The sequence below is a fragment of the Manis javanica genome, chromosome 1 (genome assembly GCF_040802235.1).
Source record: "Manis javanica isolate MJ-LG chromosome 1, MJ_LKY, whole genome shotgun sequence".
Lineage (NCBI taxonomy): Eukaryota > Metazoa > Chordata > Mammalia > Pholidota > Manidae > Manis > Manis javanica.
The window spans coordinates 170218500-170236902 of NC_133156.1; the positions used below are offsets into that span (position 1 = coordinate 170218500).

General features: G+C 50.1%; 2 protein-coding genes across 11 annotated transcripts; one reads left to right on the top strand and one right to left on the bottom strand.

The window, feature by feature from the left end:
- Positions 1–1564: 1564 nt before the first annotated feature.
- LOC108405893 (vesicle-associated membrane protein 8) lies at positions 1565–13626 on the bottom strand. Of its 4 annotated transcripts, none has more exons than XM_017674290.1 (4): positions 13484–13626; positions 12002–12160; positions 2488–2625; positions 1565–2009 (listed from the first exon to the last, which is right to left on the bottom strand). In XM_017674290.1, exons 1-4 carry the CDS (start codon positions 13484–13486, stop codon positions 1800–1802), a joined length of 510 nt encoding a protein of 169 aa, XP_017529779.1. In that variant the 5' UTR covers positions 13487–13626; the 3' UTR covers positions 1565–1799. The 4 variants fall into 4 exon arrangements, with proteins under 4 accessions (XP_017529779.1, XP_036868082.1, XP_017529778.1 ...); XM_017674289.1 differs by lacking the exons at positions 1565–2009; positions 2488–2625 and adding exons at positions 10282–10501; positions 10590–10738; XM_037012187.2 differs by lacking the exons at positions 12002–12160; positions 13484–13626 and adding an exon at positions 8253–8409.
- LOC108405892 (uncharacterized) lies at positions 7700–16983 on the top strand. 7 transcript variants are annotated; one of them, XR_005059657.1, is made up of 6 exons: positions 7700–7848; positions 7932–8024; positions 11760–11885; positions 13416–13642; positions 13743–13917; positions 14071–14931. XR_005059657.1 is itself a non-coding variant. In XM_037012186.1 (5 exons), the coding sequence occupies exons 1-5, from the start codon at positions 7756–7758 to the stop codon at positions 14075–14077; spliced, it is 546 nt and encodes a 181-aa protein (XP_036868081.1). In that variant the 5' UTR covers positions 7700–7755; the 3' UTR covers positions 14078–14931. The 7 variants fall into 7 exon arrangements, 3 of the variants coding, with proteins under 3 accessions (XP_036868081.1, XP_036868079.1, XP_036868080.1); XM_037012186.1 differs by lacking the exon at positions 13743–13917; XM_037012184.2 differs by lacking the exon at positions 7932–8024 and having other exon boundaries at positions 7710–7892.
- Positions 16984–18403: the final 1420 nt, after the last annotated feature.

Consider the following 18403-nt stretch of genomic DNA (forward strand, 5'->3'; position numbering starts at 1 on the left):
GGGCGGCGGGCCAAGGGGAGGAGCCGGTATCTGGGAGCTCCCGCTGCTCTGCCCCGGCCCCCGCGGGCACTTGTGTACCCGCTGCGCTCTAGTTAGTTCAGCAATTGGCGCTTGATTCCTCCCTGACCTCCGCAAAACAAAAAAGCAGAAATGTACTGTTCATTTCTCCCGTGTTAGGCACAGTAAGGAAAGGTGGGGCAGGAGTCCCCACCCGAGAGAAGGAAAATCCCTACCAAGGAATCTGGGGCCTTAGCACTTCAGCGGACTATCTGTGCGGCCTTCAGCCTGTTGCTCAACTTTTCCCCTAGCTTCTGTAAAACTAGTGACGAATTGAGTAAGTAGCTTGCATGCCTGGCTACCCATGAATCTCCTGGAAAGAAGAGAAGAGAGGTTACAGTTTTGGCGGAAAAAAACGCAACAAACCCATGTCTGATACCATCAGAGTCTGATTTAACAGATCTAGGCCTGGACGTGGTATTATTATAAATTCTGCAAATTCTAATGTGAGGCAGCGTTGAGAACTACTGCCCTAAATGATGCAGATGATGGCTACCATGTATTCGCCGTGTAGAACTGTTACATTGATGGATATTTTACACGGTATAAATAATCCTCACAACTGTCTTGGGAGGTATCATTGTCTCTTTTTACAAACGTAAAAACCAAGCCCTGGAAGTAGCTTGCCCACATTCACGTGACCTCTCACGTGACCAACCACAGGGCCAAGTGGTTTCCTCCAACTTTCCCAGAAAGGAGCATATGGAAATGAGCCCAAGCTTGTGTGGCGTGAAGCTCCGCACAACTGTCAAGTTTGCTCTTATTTCTGTCAGTAGCCCTCACTATACATAACAAGGAGCTGCTTCTGTTACTACCTTGACCCTGAGTTCCTGTTCTCACCCACACTGGAGTTTGAGATACAGTTAAGTGGCCCCAGCAGACGCTGCCTTGTTCCACCATCCTGACAGGGCTTCTTTCCTGCTTCCACGGCCTTTACCCAATGATCTTGGCCCTGTGTGGTGCTGGAGCTTTGAAAAGCCCAGATTCTTTCCTATGGGGCAAACTCTAGGCCATCCAATGTGACTCCGCATTCCAGCACGATATAAGTTCCTCCCGTTTTCACTGCCATCTGCCTCACTGCAATCTGGTGTAAAGCTTGAGAGGGCATGTGGGAAGAGAAATTGGGAAGGTAGAATATTCAGGGGGTGAAAGTCCATTGGAAGGTGACAGACTCGTGATATAAAAACCTTTGAAGTGCTTTTCTCCTTGTCATCCCATCTGGAGTCCCATTGGTTTCAGCATCCAAGACATCAAAAAATAAATTTCCTTCTCATGGAAACAGGCTCAAAGAGCACTGGTTGAAGGGTCTGGTTTGGGGGTTGTTGTTTCTTTATACCTGCACTCCAGAACAATCTGTCTGTGTAAGGTTGGATCAAGTAGGGAAGGGAGAGGAAGGGCCACCTCCAGGAGTGGAGACTTTCAGGTGGAAGACTTTCTAAACAGCCCCAGGAGTGGAAGGAAGAACAGGATGAACCAACTTGGAGACTTCAAAACACACACAACCAGGTTTGAACCAAACAGCAGCTTTTACTGAGCTCCAGGTGGGGCTGGCCTGGCATGGCCGCATAGCAGTCTGCCCTCGAGGGCCAATCTGTGACATGATAGGAGATGCAAAGGTGCACACATCAGAGCTGCCCTTCAGCACTCACTGGGGTGGCTCAGATGGGAAAAAACGCCAGGGTTCTCTGGAGACCAGAACCAGCCAGTGAAGCTATTCGGCCTCTCTTCCAAGCCCAGCTGGGTCAGTCCCCAGGCCCTGAGGCAGTGCCTGCGTCCTGGGCCTGTGGGGCACTGCTGCCTGCCCTGCTTTGTGGGACAAAGATGATCAGCAGCACAATCAGGATGATGAGCAGGCCACCACCCACCACCAGCCCCAAGTAGATCCGGCAGCGGATGTTCTCCTGGCGCTTCTTCTGGCCCAGGGTCTTGGTTGTCTTGCTGAAGACTGAGCTCTGTGGATGTCCCCAGATACATGGTGGCAGTTAGTGGTTCCCCCAGGCCCCAGAGCCAGCTCCTCCCAGCCCTGCCCTAGCAAGTTATCTCCTGCATCCTCCCCACAACCCTCTGCTCCCTTTCTCCACACAGCCTACCTGGGACCCTCCCAGCCTGACTCCTGGCCTCAGACACTGTAGTATAGCCTTTGACTCGCAGCCATATGGGTATGGGCTCACCGCCAGTTAACAATGTCAGTCCTCTTTAGCTGTGGGACGTCCACAGCTTCAAAACCCAAGGATGTCTTACTTGATGAGGGCTTCCTGTTGCATATTTACACTAAGCATGCCTCGAGAAACCCACAGGCCCCACACTGGCCCTCAGGCAAATCTCAGGCCCCACCAAGGGCCTGGAGACCCTGAGTACAGCCCGAAAGCTCCCTGTGAGGGCTCCTTCTAGCCTCTCTCTCCCACCTCCCTGCTTCCCCAGGCCTCACACCATGTCCAGGAGTTGATCTGAACGCTTCTCCAGCTCCGCCAGTTTCCCATCACGTTCCAGGACCTTGCCGAAGTTGTTGAGCATGATTTCTGTCACCTCATCCGCCTGCTGCTGGCACCGCTCCAACTCTTCGCCTGCCTGGGCACCAAGCCCAATGTCAGGGCTGCATAAGTCCCCACCTGGCCTTCATCTGGTCCAGAAACCAAGAGGTCCCCCTTGCCCCTACTCTGTGTGTGTGTGTGTTTGAGTAGGAGAATAGCAGATTTCATGTAAGGGTATGATAGATGCCAAGTGAAGGACTGGCCTCTTGGGTGTGTATGACTCACCTTTGATCTCCTAGGCTCCTCTCCTTGCCCATCAAGGTAGGTCTGAGGTCAGCCTTGGCTTCCAGCATCTCAGCTTCCTCTAAGATGGCCCAGGATGGGAACTTCCCACGACCTCTCCCTCCCACAAAGCAGACACTTTGTTCACCTGCTTTAGGACGACCTCTGCCCAATAGCATACCTGCCCTATGGCTTCCCTCTGGCCTAAGGACGCAGCAAAGAACTGGGAACCAAACCACTTAGCTAGAAGCTGGAGAGGAAGGAGATCCATCCCACACAGCTAGAGAGGTAATTTTGGACCACCACACTTCAGAGCCTGTGTGTAACCCTACAGACACAAACTCTGAAGATCAGATCTCCTTGGTCGGGCCAGTTGTGCCTCCTGGTGTGACCTTGCTCCCACATCAATGTTCAGAGTTGATTCTCTGCCTGGAAACCTCAGCCTTCCTGGCCTCTGGCCTCCAGTCCTCCAGCTAGCCAGGATCTTCACTGGGGTCCAGCTCACAGAGACAAGACCAACTCTTGGATTTCCTAGCCTGGGCAGCAGCCACACCTGACCAAAGAACCCAGCTCATTTCAGAGGACTGGGAGGAGAGGAACAGGGTCCAGCCTGGGGGAGGTTGAGAGAGCAGAGGAGAGGAAAAAAGCATGGGTCACAAGCAAGAAAGGAACTGGGTTTGGACACACGTAACTGAGAGAGACCAAGGGCAGGAGGCCCTGGTGAGGATGGAAGCCCAAAAGCAGATCCAGGAAGATGAATACCAACAGTTAACAAACCACAGCAACTCGCTCCTCCCAAACTAGTCTGGCACAGCCCACTCCTATTCTCATCTCCTTCCCACAGAACCCTGGCCAGGCTCCTTTTGCTGCCAAACCATATTGCCCATTGACTGAATTCCACTTAAAACCAGAGAAAGGAAAGGGATTTGGTGGTCACAGAGGGCCACCTCCTACTCAGGCAAGAATCCTCATCCAGGATCCTTGCAGCTGCTTTGCACACAACCTCCAAGGATTCCCAGTGTATGAGTACTATCTCCCCAACTAGACCACAGGCTCCCAGAGGGAGGGCAGGGGCCAGAGCCCTACCTTTGTCTGCCACTCTCCCCAGGGGCCTGGGAGGCCAGCACTGTGCTGACCACTGGAAGGCTCAGTGAGTGGGTCAGTTGCATTACAGCCTATCCAAAAGCAACTCTGATTCACAAGAGATGTTAGCCCAGCGTGTTTATCTAGCCCAGCAGCAGTTTCGAGGGGCAGGCATCTGAAACCCAAGTAGGTCAATATTTACCCATGAGCTAGAAAAGCAACCTGCTGCAAGAGGGGGCAGGCAAACCCCGATGGGGGGGAGGGGGCACTCACCAGCTGGGAAAGCAGGGCCTGGGAAACAGGAGGACTAATGCAGAGAGCAGGGAAGCTGCACACCTCTCTACCTTTTCCCAAGTCAACTGTCATCAGCATTACTATGTTATCGTTCCTCAAGAAGCCCCTAGTATTTGGAGCCTCTCATATTCAAACAGTCCCCTTATTCATAATAATCCAAAGCAACAACTTGGGAATTGACAAAGACTCGAAATGAGAATCGCTGCTGGAGATTGGTGGAACATTGGGTATTATCTTTTCTACTCCGAGCACTGCATCTGTTATCATCTTATTCTCCAACACGGGGTGATGTCGGGTCACATTCTCCAGGGGAGCTGGCTGTGCCTCCCACTGTGATCAACAGCCTCCTTTCCCTTCTGGGAAGCCAGGCCTGTCCTGAACCAAAATGGGCCCAGGCCTAAAAGAACACATTTGCTCCCAGAATGTAAGAGGCCTCAGGCTCAAGTCTCTGGCCCTCCTCAGCCCGACTCAACCAGAGGAAAAGAGACACTATGTGCATAAGTCTCTGCCACCACAGGAAGAAATAAAGAACTATGGGGTGTGGAAGGAAGGAAGTGCCCAGAGGACAAGCCACACCACTTCCTGCACTCACATAGTGCCTGGTACACAGTGGACACGTGGAAATTATTTTCTGAATTATTCATGCCTCTCCTTAAGACCACTATAGGCTGGGGGCAAGAGATAATCATGATGCAGTTAGAGAAAAGAATTACACTGTGTTACAAAGAGTGCGTGTTGGAGCTGCCCATGGAGAGTGGATTCCTATGAACTGCGACTGCGTGGGGTGAGCCCTTACGGGATGGAGTGGATGGGGCATTGCTGGCACAGGGAGACAGATGCACTCGGGACAGTGATAGACCCGGCAGAGGGTAAGGGTGGAGGGGCAGGGTGGGCCCAAGAAAGTGTAACAGTCAAGAAGCCGCTCCCTTGGAGCGAGGATTAGGACGAGAGCTTGTTTAGGTTTCTGAGCCAAGGGCGACCCCAGGGAGTGGCTTCAGGATAATTTCTCTGTTGGTGGTAGACTGGCATGGATATAAGTGAGAAAACTCAGGGCAGAGAGGCCAGGCAGAAGGAGTAAAGCGCCACCAGCAAGGGTGTGAGGAGTCTGTCAGGCTGAGGGGAAGCGGAGAGCGAGAGAGGAAGAATGGGTGAGAAAGCCACTTGCTAGTGAGCGCTGCCAACGGTCTGCAGGGGTTCAGGATACTCAGCCACAGGGAGGGGGCAGCAGTGCTACTGTTGGCTGGTGGAGGGTGGCAGTTACCAGCAAGTTTGTGACAGATGGCTACCCTCTGTTTAGAATATCCCTTCTTCATCACTCAAACCTCCTCTTGGGTTTTTCCAGGCCAAATATCCTTGGTTCCTCTGAAAATGAAGCTCTTAAGAGCCTCCCTGTCCAGACTCTGTCTCCCCTCTCTCTCGGTTAGGGCTTGAGAAACCCTGTCCCAGTAGTAGTCAGATGGACCCAGGCAGGGACCAGGTATAGCAACTCCTTGGGTCAGCACTCACCTGAACTCAGGGGCTTAGAGGAGGACTGTGTTGCAGCCCTGGGGTTTTTCAACCTGCCTCTGACACTCACCAGCTGAATGATTGAAGGCTGAGGTCATGACCTTTCTGACCCTCTGCTTCCTCATCTGCAAAGTGGTGACAATAATATGTACCCCAATCTTAGCTAAGGGATGTGACATACTATAAATAAAGTGCTTAGCACAATACCAACACATACGAAATGCTCACTAAATAAGAGCTATTATTGATGTAGCCTACGTGTCCATAGCTTGTTTTTTTTAGCAGTCAGATGCCAAGAACTACACAATACTTGTGGTCAATAAAGCCTCTTGGATATTTTCACAAAATACACCACCAAGCAAGTTCTTCCTTGTTTCAAATTTGTGCCCTGAATTGTTTCTAAACTAAATACAGAACTTTACATGGGCCTTCCATGAACTGCGTGTTGTTGGCTTCCATCAGGTACCATGGGTTGTACCTCCTGACAGTAATAGCAGCTGCCACTCAATGGGCACACGCTCTGAACCAAGCACTGTGCTGCTAGGTGTTTGTTCACCTTATCTCATTTAATCCTCACAACAATCCACTGAGGACAGTACCATTATCCCAGTTCATAAGAAACAGAAGCTCAGAGGGGTTAAATCACTGTCCAAGGTTACAGAGCCAGTAAATAGAAGATCTGAGAGTTGAACCAACATAGACTCCAAGGATCAGATTCTTAACCCCTCTGATAAACTGAATGGAGGTGAACAAACCAGCAGACTCATAGACACGGAGAATGGACTAGTAGTTACCAAGGTGGGTGGGTGGGGGGTTGGGACACATGCAGTGGGGAGGGGAAGGGAGACCAAGGGGCACAGTAATTCACAATCACAATATAAGTTGAACACAGGGACTGTTGACCCACTGTAATGTACATTTGAAACCAACATAAGATTGTATATTAATGATACTTTAATAAAAATAAATAAATAAAAATAAACTGAATGCAGGTAAAGAGAGGTTAAGTGCCTCAGCTGGCTGGATAAAGACTCATCAGACATTTTGATGCAGCCAACTTAACTTGTGTGTGTGAGAGAGGCCTGTGATTCAACACTCACATTCTTTGGACAGTGCATGAGAGAGAACCATGTACCAGATGAGTGAATTCCAGTCATTACCCAGTTAATTTCCATCTTTCCCAACCCTATTTTGTTCCTACTCTATACCCCATACCCATCACCATGTCTGACACAAAGTAAATGCCCAAGAAATACTTGTTGATTGAATGAATCAGAGAAGAGGAGAAGGGAAAGGAAGAAGGACCAGGTAGGGAAGGGGGATAGGAAGAAGGAAGGGAAAGAGCTGGGGATAAAGAAATGGGCAGGAGGGAAAGAAGCAGAGGGAAGGGGCTAAGAGATTTATCAGCGAGATCAGTGAAAGTGTACCTTCCCCAGGCTATGTAAGATCCACTATTTGCCTCAGATAAATCTGTGAGAGTCCCAAGTTTTCCAGTACCCCTCACTAAATTATCCTGGTGCCAGCCTTCATTTCAGGAATTTCCTCTTCTCCCCCAAGTGCTGGGGGCCAGCTCGAAGCCCACCCCAGAGCCCTGCCTGATCCCTTGCCCTGCTTGCTGGGAAGTGGGCTGTGGGCACTCTCCCATTCTCAGAGTCTTCTTCAGTTTCCTGGCATTGCCTAAGCTCAGCACAACCTTCCTGCCCCGCTTCCTCTTCCTGCCTCCAGTTGAAGAGGCCATCCAGGCATCACCACCCCTAGCCAGGCCACATTTATCACACCTCTGCCAGCTTCCCCTCAGCAGAATTTTAAAGCGCCCAGCCTGCTTACTGCCAGGCTAATCTTCCCAGGAGTCCCTGGGGAAGGCAGAAAGCAACTGGCACCACCTGTTCCTGACACCTTTGCCTTGACGTTGGCAAATGTGGGCAGAGGCCAGAGTCTGCAGCAAGAGTGAGAGGATGACTCAACTCGGGAATGTGTCCCTCGGTAGGGGTTAGGAGGGAGTCAGGCCTATGGCACACTCTGATTACTTCAGTGGAAGGAGCCTGCTCCCCAACACCACACTATGCGGCTGGATTGCTCCCACCATGTCATCTGCTCAGGTTTCCAACTTTTAGGCCAGACTTGGCTGCTTACAGCTCCAGGAAGAGCTGAAGAGGTCATCACATTACCTACCCTTCGGGAGCAGGGTCTGAGTGCCAGGTAGGTCTCTGCCATTGTCATTTCCTTTAACCTCTCAAGGACCCAGCAAGGCAGGTATTGCTGACTCCACTTCAGAGATGCGGAAAAGGAGGCTCCGGGAGGTTAAGTGACTTGCCTCGGGTTACAGAGCTGGTAAGTGGCACCAGGCTCTGAGCTCCCAGCAATGATTTCACTTAATTAAGTCGGCGGCCAAAGTCCCGCGCGCCTGGCGCGGGGAGTAGAGGGTCTGGCCTGGTCCTGCCCCTGGCCCGGCCACCTCGCCGGAGGACCCCCGCCCTCGGACTTGAGACTCGGCCTGGGACCCCTCGCGCTCGCCCTCTGCCCCGCGCCCCGCCGGCCCCGCCACTCCCCGGGCCTCACCATCGCCGCTGCTGCCGCCTGGCCTGCCCCGGCTCCTCTGCCGCCCAGCGGCCGCCGTGCCCAGGACCCGGAGGAAAGCGGAGGGGCTGGGCGGGGCCGACCGGCCGGCGCGGCGGGGGCGGGGGGCGCGCCTTCCCCGAGCGGCCTCAGAGCCCAAGTCAAAGCGAAAACAGGCGGTAACCGCGCCCCAAGGTACGTCGCCAGCCTCCTGCCGGGACGCCAGCGCCCAGTTTCGGACGACTCCCCAGCCTGGTGAACTGGGGGCTACGCCTGAGCAGCCTGGTGTCAGGTCTGCGCGCCGGCCACACCTCTGGGTCCCATTCAATGAAATGGGAACCCTGGAGTGGGCTCTGGAGCGGACTCAGGGAGTCCTCTCCCGTCTGCACCCAACATCAGGTAGACCGGGTTAACCTGGCGAGGCATCATTCATTCATTCAACAGGTGTATGAGCGCCACTTTCAGGCACTGGGCACAGAGCTAGGCGCTGGAGACACCAGAGCTGCAGCCGGGTCTTTATTTTCTTGGTGAATGCATCTCACCTATAACCAAATACCGACGCCCCCCAAATTTTGAAGTTAAAGAATGATTCTTCACGATAAACATTGTGAATACATTACCCACCACTGAATTGTACGTGCTTGAATGGTCAATAGTGTATATCATGTAAGTTCCACCTCAGTTACAAAAGAAAACAGACCCCAATGGAGAAGGTGCAAACTCTAGCTTTTCTATATTTCCCTCTACACCAGGAGGGCAGCCCTGCCCTGAGATGACTCTGCTCCTCAATCGGAGAAGTGAAGCCAGTGTGTCTTCTGTCCCTCTACAGTCTTTGTGAGCCAAATCTACCCATCCTCACCCTCTCCTCTTAGTGCTGCAGAGAAGTCACCAGCCACCTGTTCTCATGCCACTCCCAACATCTCAGATGTGGCCCCTCTTGAGGAAGGCAGTTGAGGGTTTCCCTCCCTGGGGCTCAGCCCCTGTGAGCACTGACTCCACCCCTACCTGGACAGTCTGGGTCCAAAAGAAGAGTTTCACCACAGTTCCTTGGCCCTTGAGTCCAGTAGTAGATTGAGGAGAGAATGGACATAGCTGAGGCAGAGACTGCCCTGAGAGCATCTTCTATACTTCCCTCCTCCCTCCCCAGTTTTTGGAGCAGGATTCCAGAACCTGACTTGCCAGGGCTAGTCCCAATCTTGTCTCCCAACCCTGTGCCTGCCACAAATCCTCCCCAAACAAGTTGTTTTCATTATGGAAAGTCTATGGGGGAAACAGGGACAGAGATGACAAGAACCCTTCCCCCAAACTAAGGCAGAGGGCACTGGAAAGAGTGACAATGACAGAAACCTGGTAGGTCGGGTGGGGGGAGGCCCAAAGACATAGAGGCCCATTGTACATGGAGGGGAAGGAGGGCCATAGGCCCTGTCCTGTGACACTGACTGTGCCGAGCCAAGGGACATGGGAAAGAGATGCTTGCCCCCTCAGGACAGATGAGACCCAAAGGCCCTGCTAAGTCCTAGAAAGGGAGGGGCAAACAAAAGACAAACAGTACTTGCAGAGCCACAGGACAAGGAAAAGCAGTCCAGTTTCTTCAACTCTGCCCCCAGGCTACAACAGGGTCACAGAAGAGGGGTGGCAATAACAGGAGATGCAGGAGGCCCTTAACCAGACTCCTAAATACTCCACCCAGGCAGACTTCATGTCCCAGTTAACACTTCTGGAAAAAATAAAGGGACATGGCAAGATCCAAGGAGGACATTTAGAAGTCTTGTATACCATCCTAAAATGCTGTGAAGATTTTGAATTTTCCCTATGTCAGGCCTCCAGAAAATTCTTGTCCTTGAGACTTGTGCCAATGAATGGAACAAAGAGGAATAAAGAAAGACAAGGAGGAACCCATCTTTCTGCTCCAAACATATGCTTTCCACCTCTCCAACAACTTGGGCCTCAGGTAGGAGAATCTCAGCCAGAGGGTATCCTCAGAGAGAAGAGAAAAAGAAGGGCCAAAGGCAAAATAGAAAGGGTTACACACTTAGGGATACTGAAAGGCCTTTATTGCCCACCAGCCACTGGCAGTTTCCCAGCCACGTGCTGGGCCCTCTGGGTCTCTCCAACTAACCCCGAGGGCCTGTGAAACGCAACAACAGTCCAGTCCAGGTCTCTCCTTCTGGGGGACCAACGTGCAATCTGGGGCAGACACTGTGGGAGAGCGGCCTCAGAGTCAGGGGGGCAGGAGGACTAAGCAGCATTCCCTGTGAAGAAGGACAGGAGAGAGGGCCCCTCTTGGCACCCACCACGGAGGGTTGCCCCAACGAGGAGGGCAGGGTGGGAGGGACTCACTAAATTACTTAGTGGATGACACCAGTGGCAAAGAGCACAATGAAGAGGATGATGATAAAAACAACCACACAGATGAGGACGATCATCTTCACATTCTTCCACCAGAATTTCCGAGCCACCTTCTGTGCTGTTGTCTTGAAGTGCTCCGACTATTGGGGAGAAGGTAGAGTGACCCAGTGCCTCCTACCACTGGAACAAGAGTACAAACAGAGGCCCACAGCCATATATCTCAATATCTAAGTGATAAGTTGATGTTACCTCAGACTGTTAAACAAAAAATGTTCTGTCCTTCTACCTTGACAAACACACCTTCATAACAATCTAGTGAGCCAAGTTCAAATTCAGAATCCTTAGGTTCCCCCTGGCCCTCTGCCTGCCTGCCCCCTTCGCTTCCTGTTCCTGCACTGTCATGCCCACTGAGGGGCCTTTTACCCAGGAGTGAGACACTGGCATGATCCACCCTTGGGCAGCAGACACTGGGGCCACAGGGTACATCCTCCAGGTGGGCTCATCTCCCCGGTTCCAGACCCCTTGCTCTTTGGGGACTGCTAAAGATGGAGCAGGGACCAGGGCAGTACAGGGGTTGAAAGTGAGGGAAACTATGCTTCCTCTTGCAACTCCAGTTGCAGAAATTAAGTTTCCCCAGGCCTTTCCCTTGTTCCCCAGATTAGTGGAAAGAAACATTAAGTCCCAGGGAGACAAAGAAACTATACCCAAGATTACACACAGGACTCAGAAAGTCACAGCCCATCTCTCCCATGGACAAGGAACCATAGGCATCTATCTGCCTTTGCTGAACTTTACAATTACTCTCTCCCTAAGCAGCTGGCTTGGGCACTGGCTAAAGAGAGAGAAGAATGAAGTCTAGCAAGATGTGTGGGAGATATTATTCTAGGCTTCAGTAGCAGAGGACCCCAGGATCAAAGAATTTCACTGCTGTATCCAGCTTTTTTTTAAAGCTGATTCAGCAAAACTAGCAGTTTTCCACTCCCTGCCTAATACTTCCTGGAGAAGGCCAAAGGCGGTAGAAGGATTTTCCAGAGCCAATACTTTTACCCTGGGGAGGTCAGGTCTGAATGATTTTCAAGGGCAGCCTTTAAAGGGAAAATCAGTTTCACAGGAAAGGAGCCTAAGAGTGCCCAGGCTAACTGATCCATCCATCTGCCTCAGAAAATGCCTGCATGGGTCAGCTCCCACCCCCCAACTCCAGTCATTGGATCCATTCCCTGGACCCCAGTACCAGTCAGTGGAGTGGAGCAGAATCAGAAGTGGACACTCAATCAACTCCCAAAACAGGTAAAAAGGCAGACTTCTCTCCTTTTCATTTCATTTTGCCCCCAACACCACCAGCCCGCAACCCCCCAACAATCCCTCCCCCCTTCCTCTAACTCCCAGAGGGCTCCCCTTCTCACTGTGGCTTCTAGATCCTCTGTCTTGTTGCGGAGCTGGTCCAAGTTTTCTCCTCGAGCCAGGATCCGCTCCACATTCTGGGTCATAATATTCTTGACACCCTCTACCTCACTCTGCAGATTCCGCACACGATCATTTCCTCCACCTCCACTGGCCTCCTCCTGGGCAGCAACACAGGGTTAATTAGGCCGAGTGGTAAGAACTGAGACTCAACCTCAGAGGCCAAAGGAGGGGAAGACCTAAGGTGGCCTTTAACTTTTTGTAATGCTTGAACTGTTTACAAAGCACATGTTTTCATGTATTAAGTCATGTAATCAAAAGTAAATGCATTTTTAAGTCCCATAAAGTGAGAGCTGATGCTAGACAGACTAGACGAAACTTCTTTCCAGGTTCTCAGGGCTCCTGACAAGGAAAAGAAGCACACTACTAAATCCCTCTCCACTGCTTCCTTGCTCCTCAGAGTGGGTCAGGGAAGACAGCTGAGCTGGTATCTCACAACGCAGACCCCCACTGCTGTTCACTAATTCCCAGACCCCAGGGATCTTCGCTGACAATGTCTGGCCAGCAGAACACCCTCACCTAGCCCAACCCTCCCTCTCTCCAAGACTGGAGAGCTGTTCTACCTGACCCAGAGCAACCACAACTGGGCCTCAAGTCCCTCATGAGGCCCCATGTGAGAGCCAGAGAGCCGTTGGGCCACGAACTTCTGCTTTCCCTAGCACTTAGCACCATGTGTAGGCACCAAGTCACATCCTACGCAAGCAGATATTAAATGAAAAAAAACCCGCAGCCTGGGCGTTGGGGGAAATGGAGGGCAAGTCCTCGGGGGCTGATGCCTCATCCCCAGGCTTCATGATAAGGTTTTGAACAGGGAGGGGAAAACATTATTAAGCTCCTCCCTCCCTGACCCACTGGACCTCCTGTAAAAGTCTAGTGGGTCCAAAGTAGATCATCATAAAGAATTTATTCCCTAGTTCTTTTTACAAATTTCCAGTTCTTTTACAAACTCTTAGCTCTCTTCCTCATGTTTATGAAGATGGGGCCAACTTGGGCTGGAGAGACGAATTCTTTGAGCTTCTGTCTAGGGATAAAGTGAAAGGCAGAGCGGGAGCGCGCCTGGCGCTGGGCTGGAATCTGCTCTGGGAACAGCAGAGGCGCTGCCCAGGAATGTCACAACACCCGCCGGCGGTGGCGGGCCGGAGGAGACGACGGGCCAGTCGGCAGCTCTTTGGCTGGAATTCGGATCCCCTGCCCCCACCGAAGCCCTGCTCCGGGCCAGCGCAGAGGTCAGGGGAGGGAGGAGAGGAGGAGCAGGGACACTGCCCGGGCAGCTCAGAGCCGGCAGTCAAGTTGTCAAAGAAGAGAGGTCCCAGCGCTGCCCAGTCCTCTGACTTGGCCACCAACTCTCCTTTCCAGATCCCCAGTCCCCAGCGCCTTCTGGCTTGCCTTGAAATCAGCCCCCTCCGAGGTCCCCGCTCGCTCACCATGTCTCCCAGCGGCTCGGGCCTGTGGGCAGCAGAACTGGCCCAGGCGGCTTCCTCCGGGCGGCCCGGGCTCACTTCCTGCTCGCTCCCGCCGTCGGCCTGCCCCCGCCCACCTCGCGTCCCAGCCGCGCCTGCCGCACCTCCCGGAGGTTCCCCCAGGTAGGCGGCAGCGCCGCAGCCCTCCCCGTCTCCTCCTAAGCCTGGGCTTAGGCAGAAAGCAACCGGGTTTCCCGACACCGAGGGCCTTCTACCTCCTCAGGGACAAGAAAACAAAGATCAAACAGCCCTCCAGGGTTCCTGAGGCTGGACCTCCTGATACAGAACAGGCTTCCAGCGACTTTTTTTATGTCCCGAATGTCTGAGCCCAATTCTCGGAAACGGAAATTAACCATAAGCACGCGGCCAGGTCTACTTCTTGGGGAAACAGAGTGCAGGTGTGAACATTTCTTGTTCCCACGTCCGGGGCGGGCTGAAAACGCTAAAACCCCCAACGTCTGGAACCCTATTCCCCATGACTCTGGTGTCAGAGCTCCCTGTTACCCGCTGCAAGCCCTTGAGTGAACCTCTCTTCTCTCCCCCTTTTGCAGGTGCTAATGCTGACCTCAGGACCGTGGTGAGGAGGAAAAGGAGAGCACATGCTTTGTGTCTAGCACAGTGCCTGGAATGAAGGGTAGTCCACTGTGCAATCAGGACATAATGACTCACCAACGTCTCCTGTCCTCCCAGAGCTCAACCATCCTGCATTTCCCCTCAGAGGCCCCTATGGGGTATGGTGAGCCCAGTCAGAAATGTCAAAGCTCTGCCCTATAGAACAGAGAGAGGGGGGCCCAGGGCAAAATAATTTTCCAACTTGGCTCCAGGCCAGAGAAAATCCTGGATGGTGTTTATCATGACAGAAGGACAATAACAGGGACATGCAGAAGGGAACAAATATCCCTGTCCCATCCCAGAAGAAGTAACAGTTCCAAGGGGGAAACGTCAGCTTCTTTAACAAATACTTTTTTAAAAGATCTAATAAATTTTGGACCCCTGTAGCATTTTGAGACACTTTATTCTAATTTATAATGAAATCTTATCCCCAATTAGATGAGATTATTATTTTTACAGACCTGAATTTTGGTGGATGGTAACAGCCTGCTTTCACAGAGAATGTGGCTGCCCCAATCCTCACTATCCTTAGAAAGACTACAAAGTGGCCAAGTGGAGGTGGGTCAGAATACTTGATCTATACTTGTGCTAATACAGTAACCACTGACCACATGTGGCTGTTGAGCACCTGACATGTCTAGTCTGAATTGAGATACTGGAGTAAAATATACACTGGATTTCTAAAACTTACTTTGAAAAAAAAGGATATAAATATCTCATTAGTAAGTTTATATATTGATGACATGTTGAAATAATATTTTGAATATATTGAGTTAAATAAAAAATATTGATAGAATTAATTTCACCAGTTTCTTTTCTCCTTTTATTTGCCTAGTAGAAAAATTTAAGTTACAGATACGGCTCAAATTATATTTCTATTAGACATGCTAATATTTATGTGACATCTTAATATTTATGTGACCTTGGACAAACTTACTTAAAATCTCTAAGCCTCAGTTACCTCATTGTCTGTGCCTGGTACTTAAAAAATGCTCAGTAAATGGCGGCTATTGTGACTACCATTATTAAGAATTCCAGATGCTAAGTGAGGTGGTAAGTAGGGAAACATGGGAAGTGCCAAAGGGCCAGAGCAGGAAGAAATGGAGGAAATGTCAGGAAAAACCCCACAGTGGGACTTAAGGTTACCGTAGCTGAGGATTTTCTGGGGCCTGCTATGCCACTGCCAGCCTTGGTCACACACTGCTGTCTCTGAAGGAGCTGACCCTTGGCCGAGACCCAGCAGTCATCAGGGAGACTCCAAAGTGTCCTCAGTTGGGCCTGTGACCTGTTCACCCTCCTCTTCACCATGCAGAATCCCTGCCGGCTTGGCTTCACCTGCACAAACATTACAGACCACCTGCTAACATCTTCACAAGGTGAGACGTTCAGTAAGACACTGAACAACACGCTATAGCAGAAATGCCACTATGGGCAGCAGATGAGGCAAGAAACAAAAGTCATCGATCCCTTGACAGTAAGGAAGGCTTATCCCAGGAGAAAGGGAGGGTCAATGAGTTCGTAAGGAAAAGATGTTGGGTGATAGGAGTTGCAGCCGAGGAAGCAGTCGTGGTGTGATGAAGAGTGTTTGCAGTCCCTGTGTGATATGAAGATTTGGGAATCAGCTCCGCTCTTCCCTGGTTGTGTAGTCTTTCTTGGACATCCCTCTTCCCTCTGGGATCTTCAGTTTCTTCATAAGCAAAATGGGAATCAAAATGAAAGTTGCTTTCCAGGATTTTTATTAGGATTAAATGATGTGAGTATATACTCCTATATTTCTGCTAAAGCACTTCACAAATGAAAAAGGAGACTAATAAGAGAAAATAGCGGAGAGGGATATTTACAGCCTGCAAAGCAACTGGCAAACACTGCTTTCCTTATTTATGGCCCAAGAGGGCAGTTTATTCCTGCATTTCTCAAGGAAAAGGCTGGGGAACAAGGAGAAGGCACATTCAGGAGGTTCAACTGGAATTGCTCCCTGAAAGATCACAGAGTTCTCAGCAGGGCCAAGGCCTCTTTTGTCTCCAAATCCCTCTTTGTAAAATGTTACACTACTGGCCACCCCATCTGTGACACCATCACCCCCCATCTCTCCCAATGCGCTCTTCCTTTCTGACTGTGCCCTAAGAACAGGAAGGTTCTGCCCTTGGCTATCTATCTTCTCTACTGACTCCCACTCTCTCCTGAGCAACCGTTCTCTGTGAGGTGGATTTTGCCCTCCAGCGCACATTCATTTGACAATGTCTGGAGACATTTTTGGTTGTCAAATGGGTGGATTGCTTCTGGCATCTAGTGGGTAGAGGCCAAGGGTGCTAAACTTCCTACAATGCAAAAGGCAGTCCCGCATCCCCACAGCAAAGATGCACACCAAAAGTCAATAGCGCCAAGGTGGAGAAACCCTGGTCTCCCTAGGGAAGTGAAATGCCTTTATGGCTTCACCAGTCATTCATGGACAATCCCCAGATCTGTATCTCCATCCCTGATCTCTCAATCGCCACTGCTGCCTCTCCAATGCCCTGGACAGTACATAAACACCTCCAACAACCAAACCAAGTCCTTTATCTCTTCCCCGTGCTGCTCCTCCTACGTAGTACTCCCATCCTACCAGTTTACCAAGTTAGGAACCCTAAGTAATCCTACACATGCAAAGGGACATCATTAAGTCCTGACTCCATCTTGGTTATGTCTCTCATATCCCTTCCTTTCCAAACCAGGTCCTGCTTCCTAGGTAATGTCAGCATCATCTCTTCTCTGGACAATTCCATCCACTTCCAAACTGACCTTTGTTTTCCCATCCATTGCTCATGGGACTGCTTGTTATCTTGCCCAACACAGATTTGAGCATGCTCTCCCTGCTCCTGAGTAAAGCCTAAACACTTTAGTTTGCCATACTAAGACTGTTCTTAACCTGCTTTTCAAAGCTTATTTTCCCATAAGACTCACCTCCCAGCCCCCTAATCTCACCAAATTACATGTCCTTCTCCAACATACCATTGCTCAAGTGGACATTTTTTATGATGAATGAATATCCTGCTTCTCTTATCACTGCCTATGGAAAGACTATTCTTATATAAGACATTGCTTCCATGAAGCCTTCCAGATTTATCAACTGAAGTTAACTTCTTCCTCTTCTTATTGCCATAACATTTACTTTTTAAGAATCTATAATATGCTTTACCATTTGCTGTATACACATTTCACATTTGACTCCTCCAAGACTAAGTTCTGTGAAGGCAGGGACTGTGTCTTTACTTTACCCCTTACAAAATAATATAACCTGCTCACAGTAGGCATTCACTAAATGTTTGGGATCTTGAACTGAGAGACCTTACAGAGGGCTTCTTTCTCCACTGTTCAGACAGAAAGATAATTTTACAAGAAAAGATCCATGGAGAAATTCTTTCCTAAATTTTGGACTGTTTTATAAATAAATGAATGCTACATACCACCAGTCTTTGTACATTGGTCCTGAAAGACTAAACTGGAGATCAACCCCTTCAACCAAATCAAGTCAAAATCATGGGATGGAGAGGTGCTGAGTTAGCATAACTCATTTATTAGCTGTATTTCTCTTACCCAGAATGCTCAGTTCACCTAAGACTAAGAACTTTTGATTTCCTTCTCTCCTCTCAAAATGTAGTCATCCTTCAAGCCCAGTACAAACTTTCAAAAAAACTTTCTTGATTTCTCCAGTTGTAACTAATTTCTTCCTCAGTGCTCCAATAGCATTTTGAACTTCACTGAATACTTATGGCTGTCTACACTCTATTATTATTCTATTACTTCTATATTCTTTTGTTTCCTTATCCTTAAACTCCTATACGACAGAGACCACAACTAATAATTCTTCTGTAATATGCCTAGTTCTTGGCATGCAACAGAACATAAAGGCTAAACTCAATAGAACCATCTAATTTTGAGTGGTCACAGAAGAGCTAGCCCAAATTTCTCAAACCACCCTGAATTAATTTGGACTGGGGTTTGATGGTGGATTAAGGGATCCATCTCCTAAACAGATCCATGGCTTCCACAGTTACCTGGCCCACCTTGCCTGTTAGGATGACCTAGAAGTGGGCCAGGCCCTCAACAGCAGGAACACTATTAGCCCAGTGATTCACTTGCCAAATACATCTGTCCCTGAAATCCCTATTTTACATCTACCCCTGCCATTCTTTTCCTTTAGCACACTTCATTTATTAGCTGTATTTCTCTTGCCCAGAATGCTCTCAGTTGATTAACTGTTCAGAATTTTTTATTTCTATTTCCTTCTCTTTA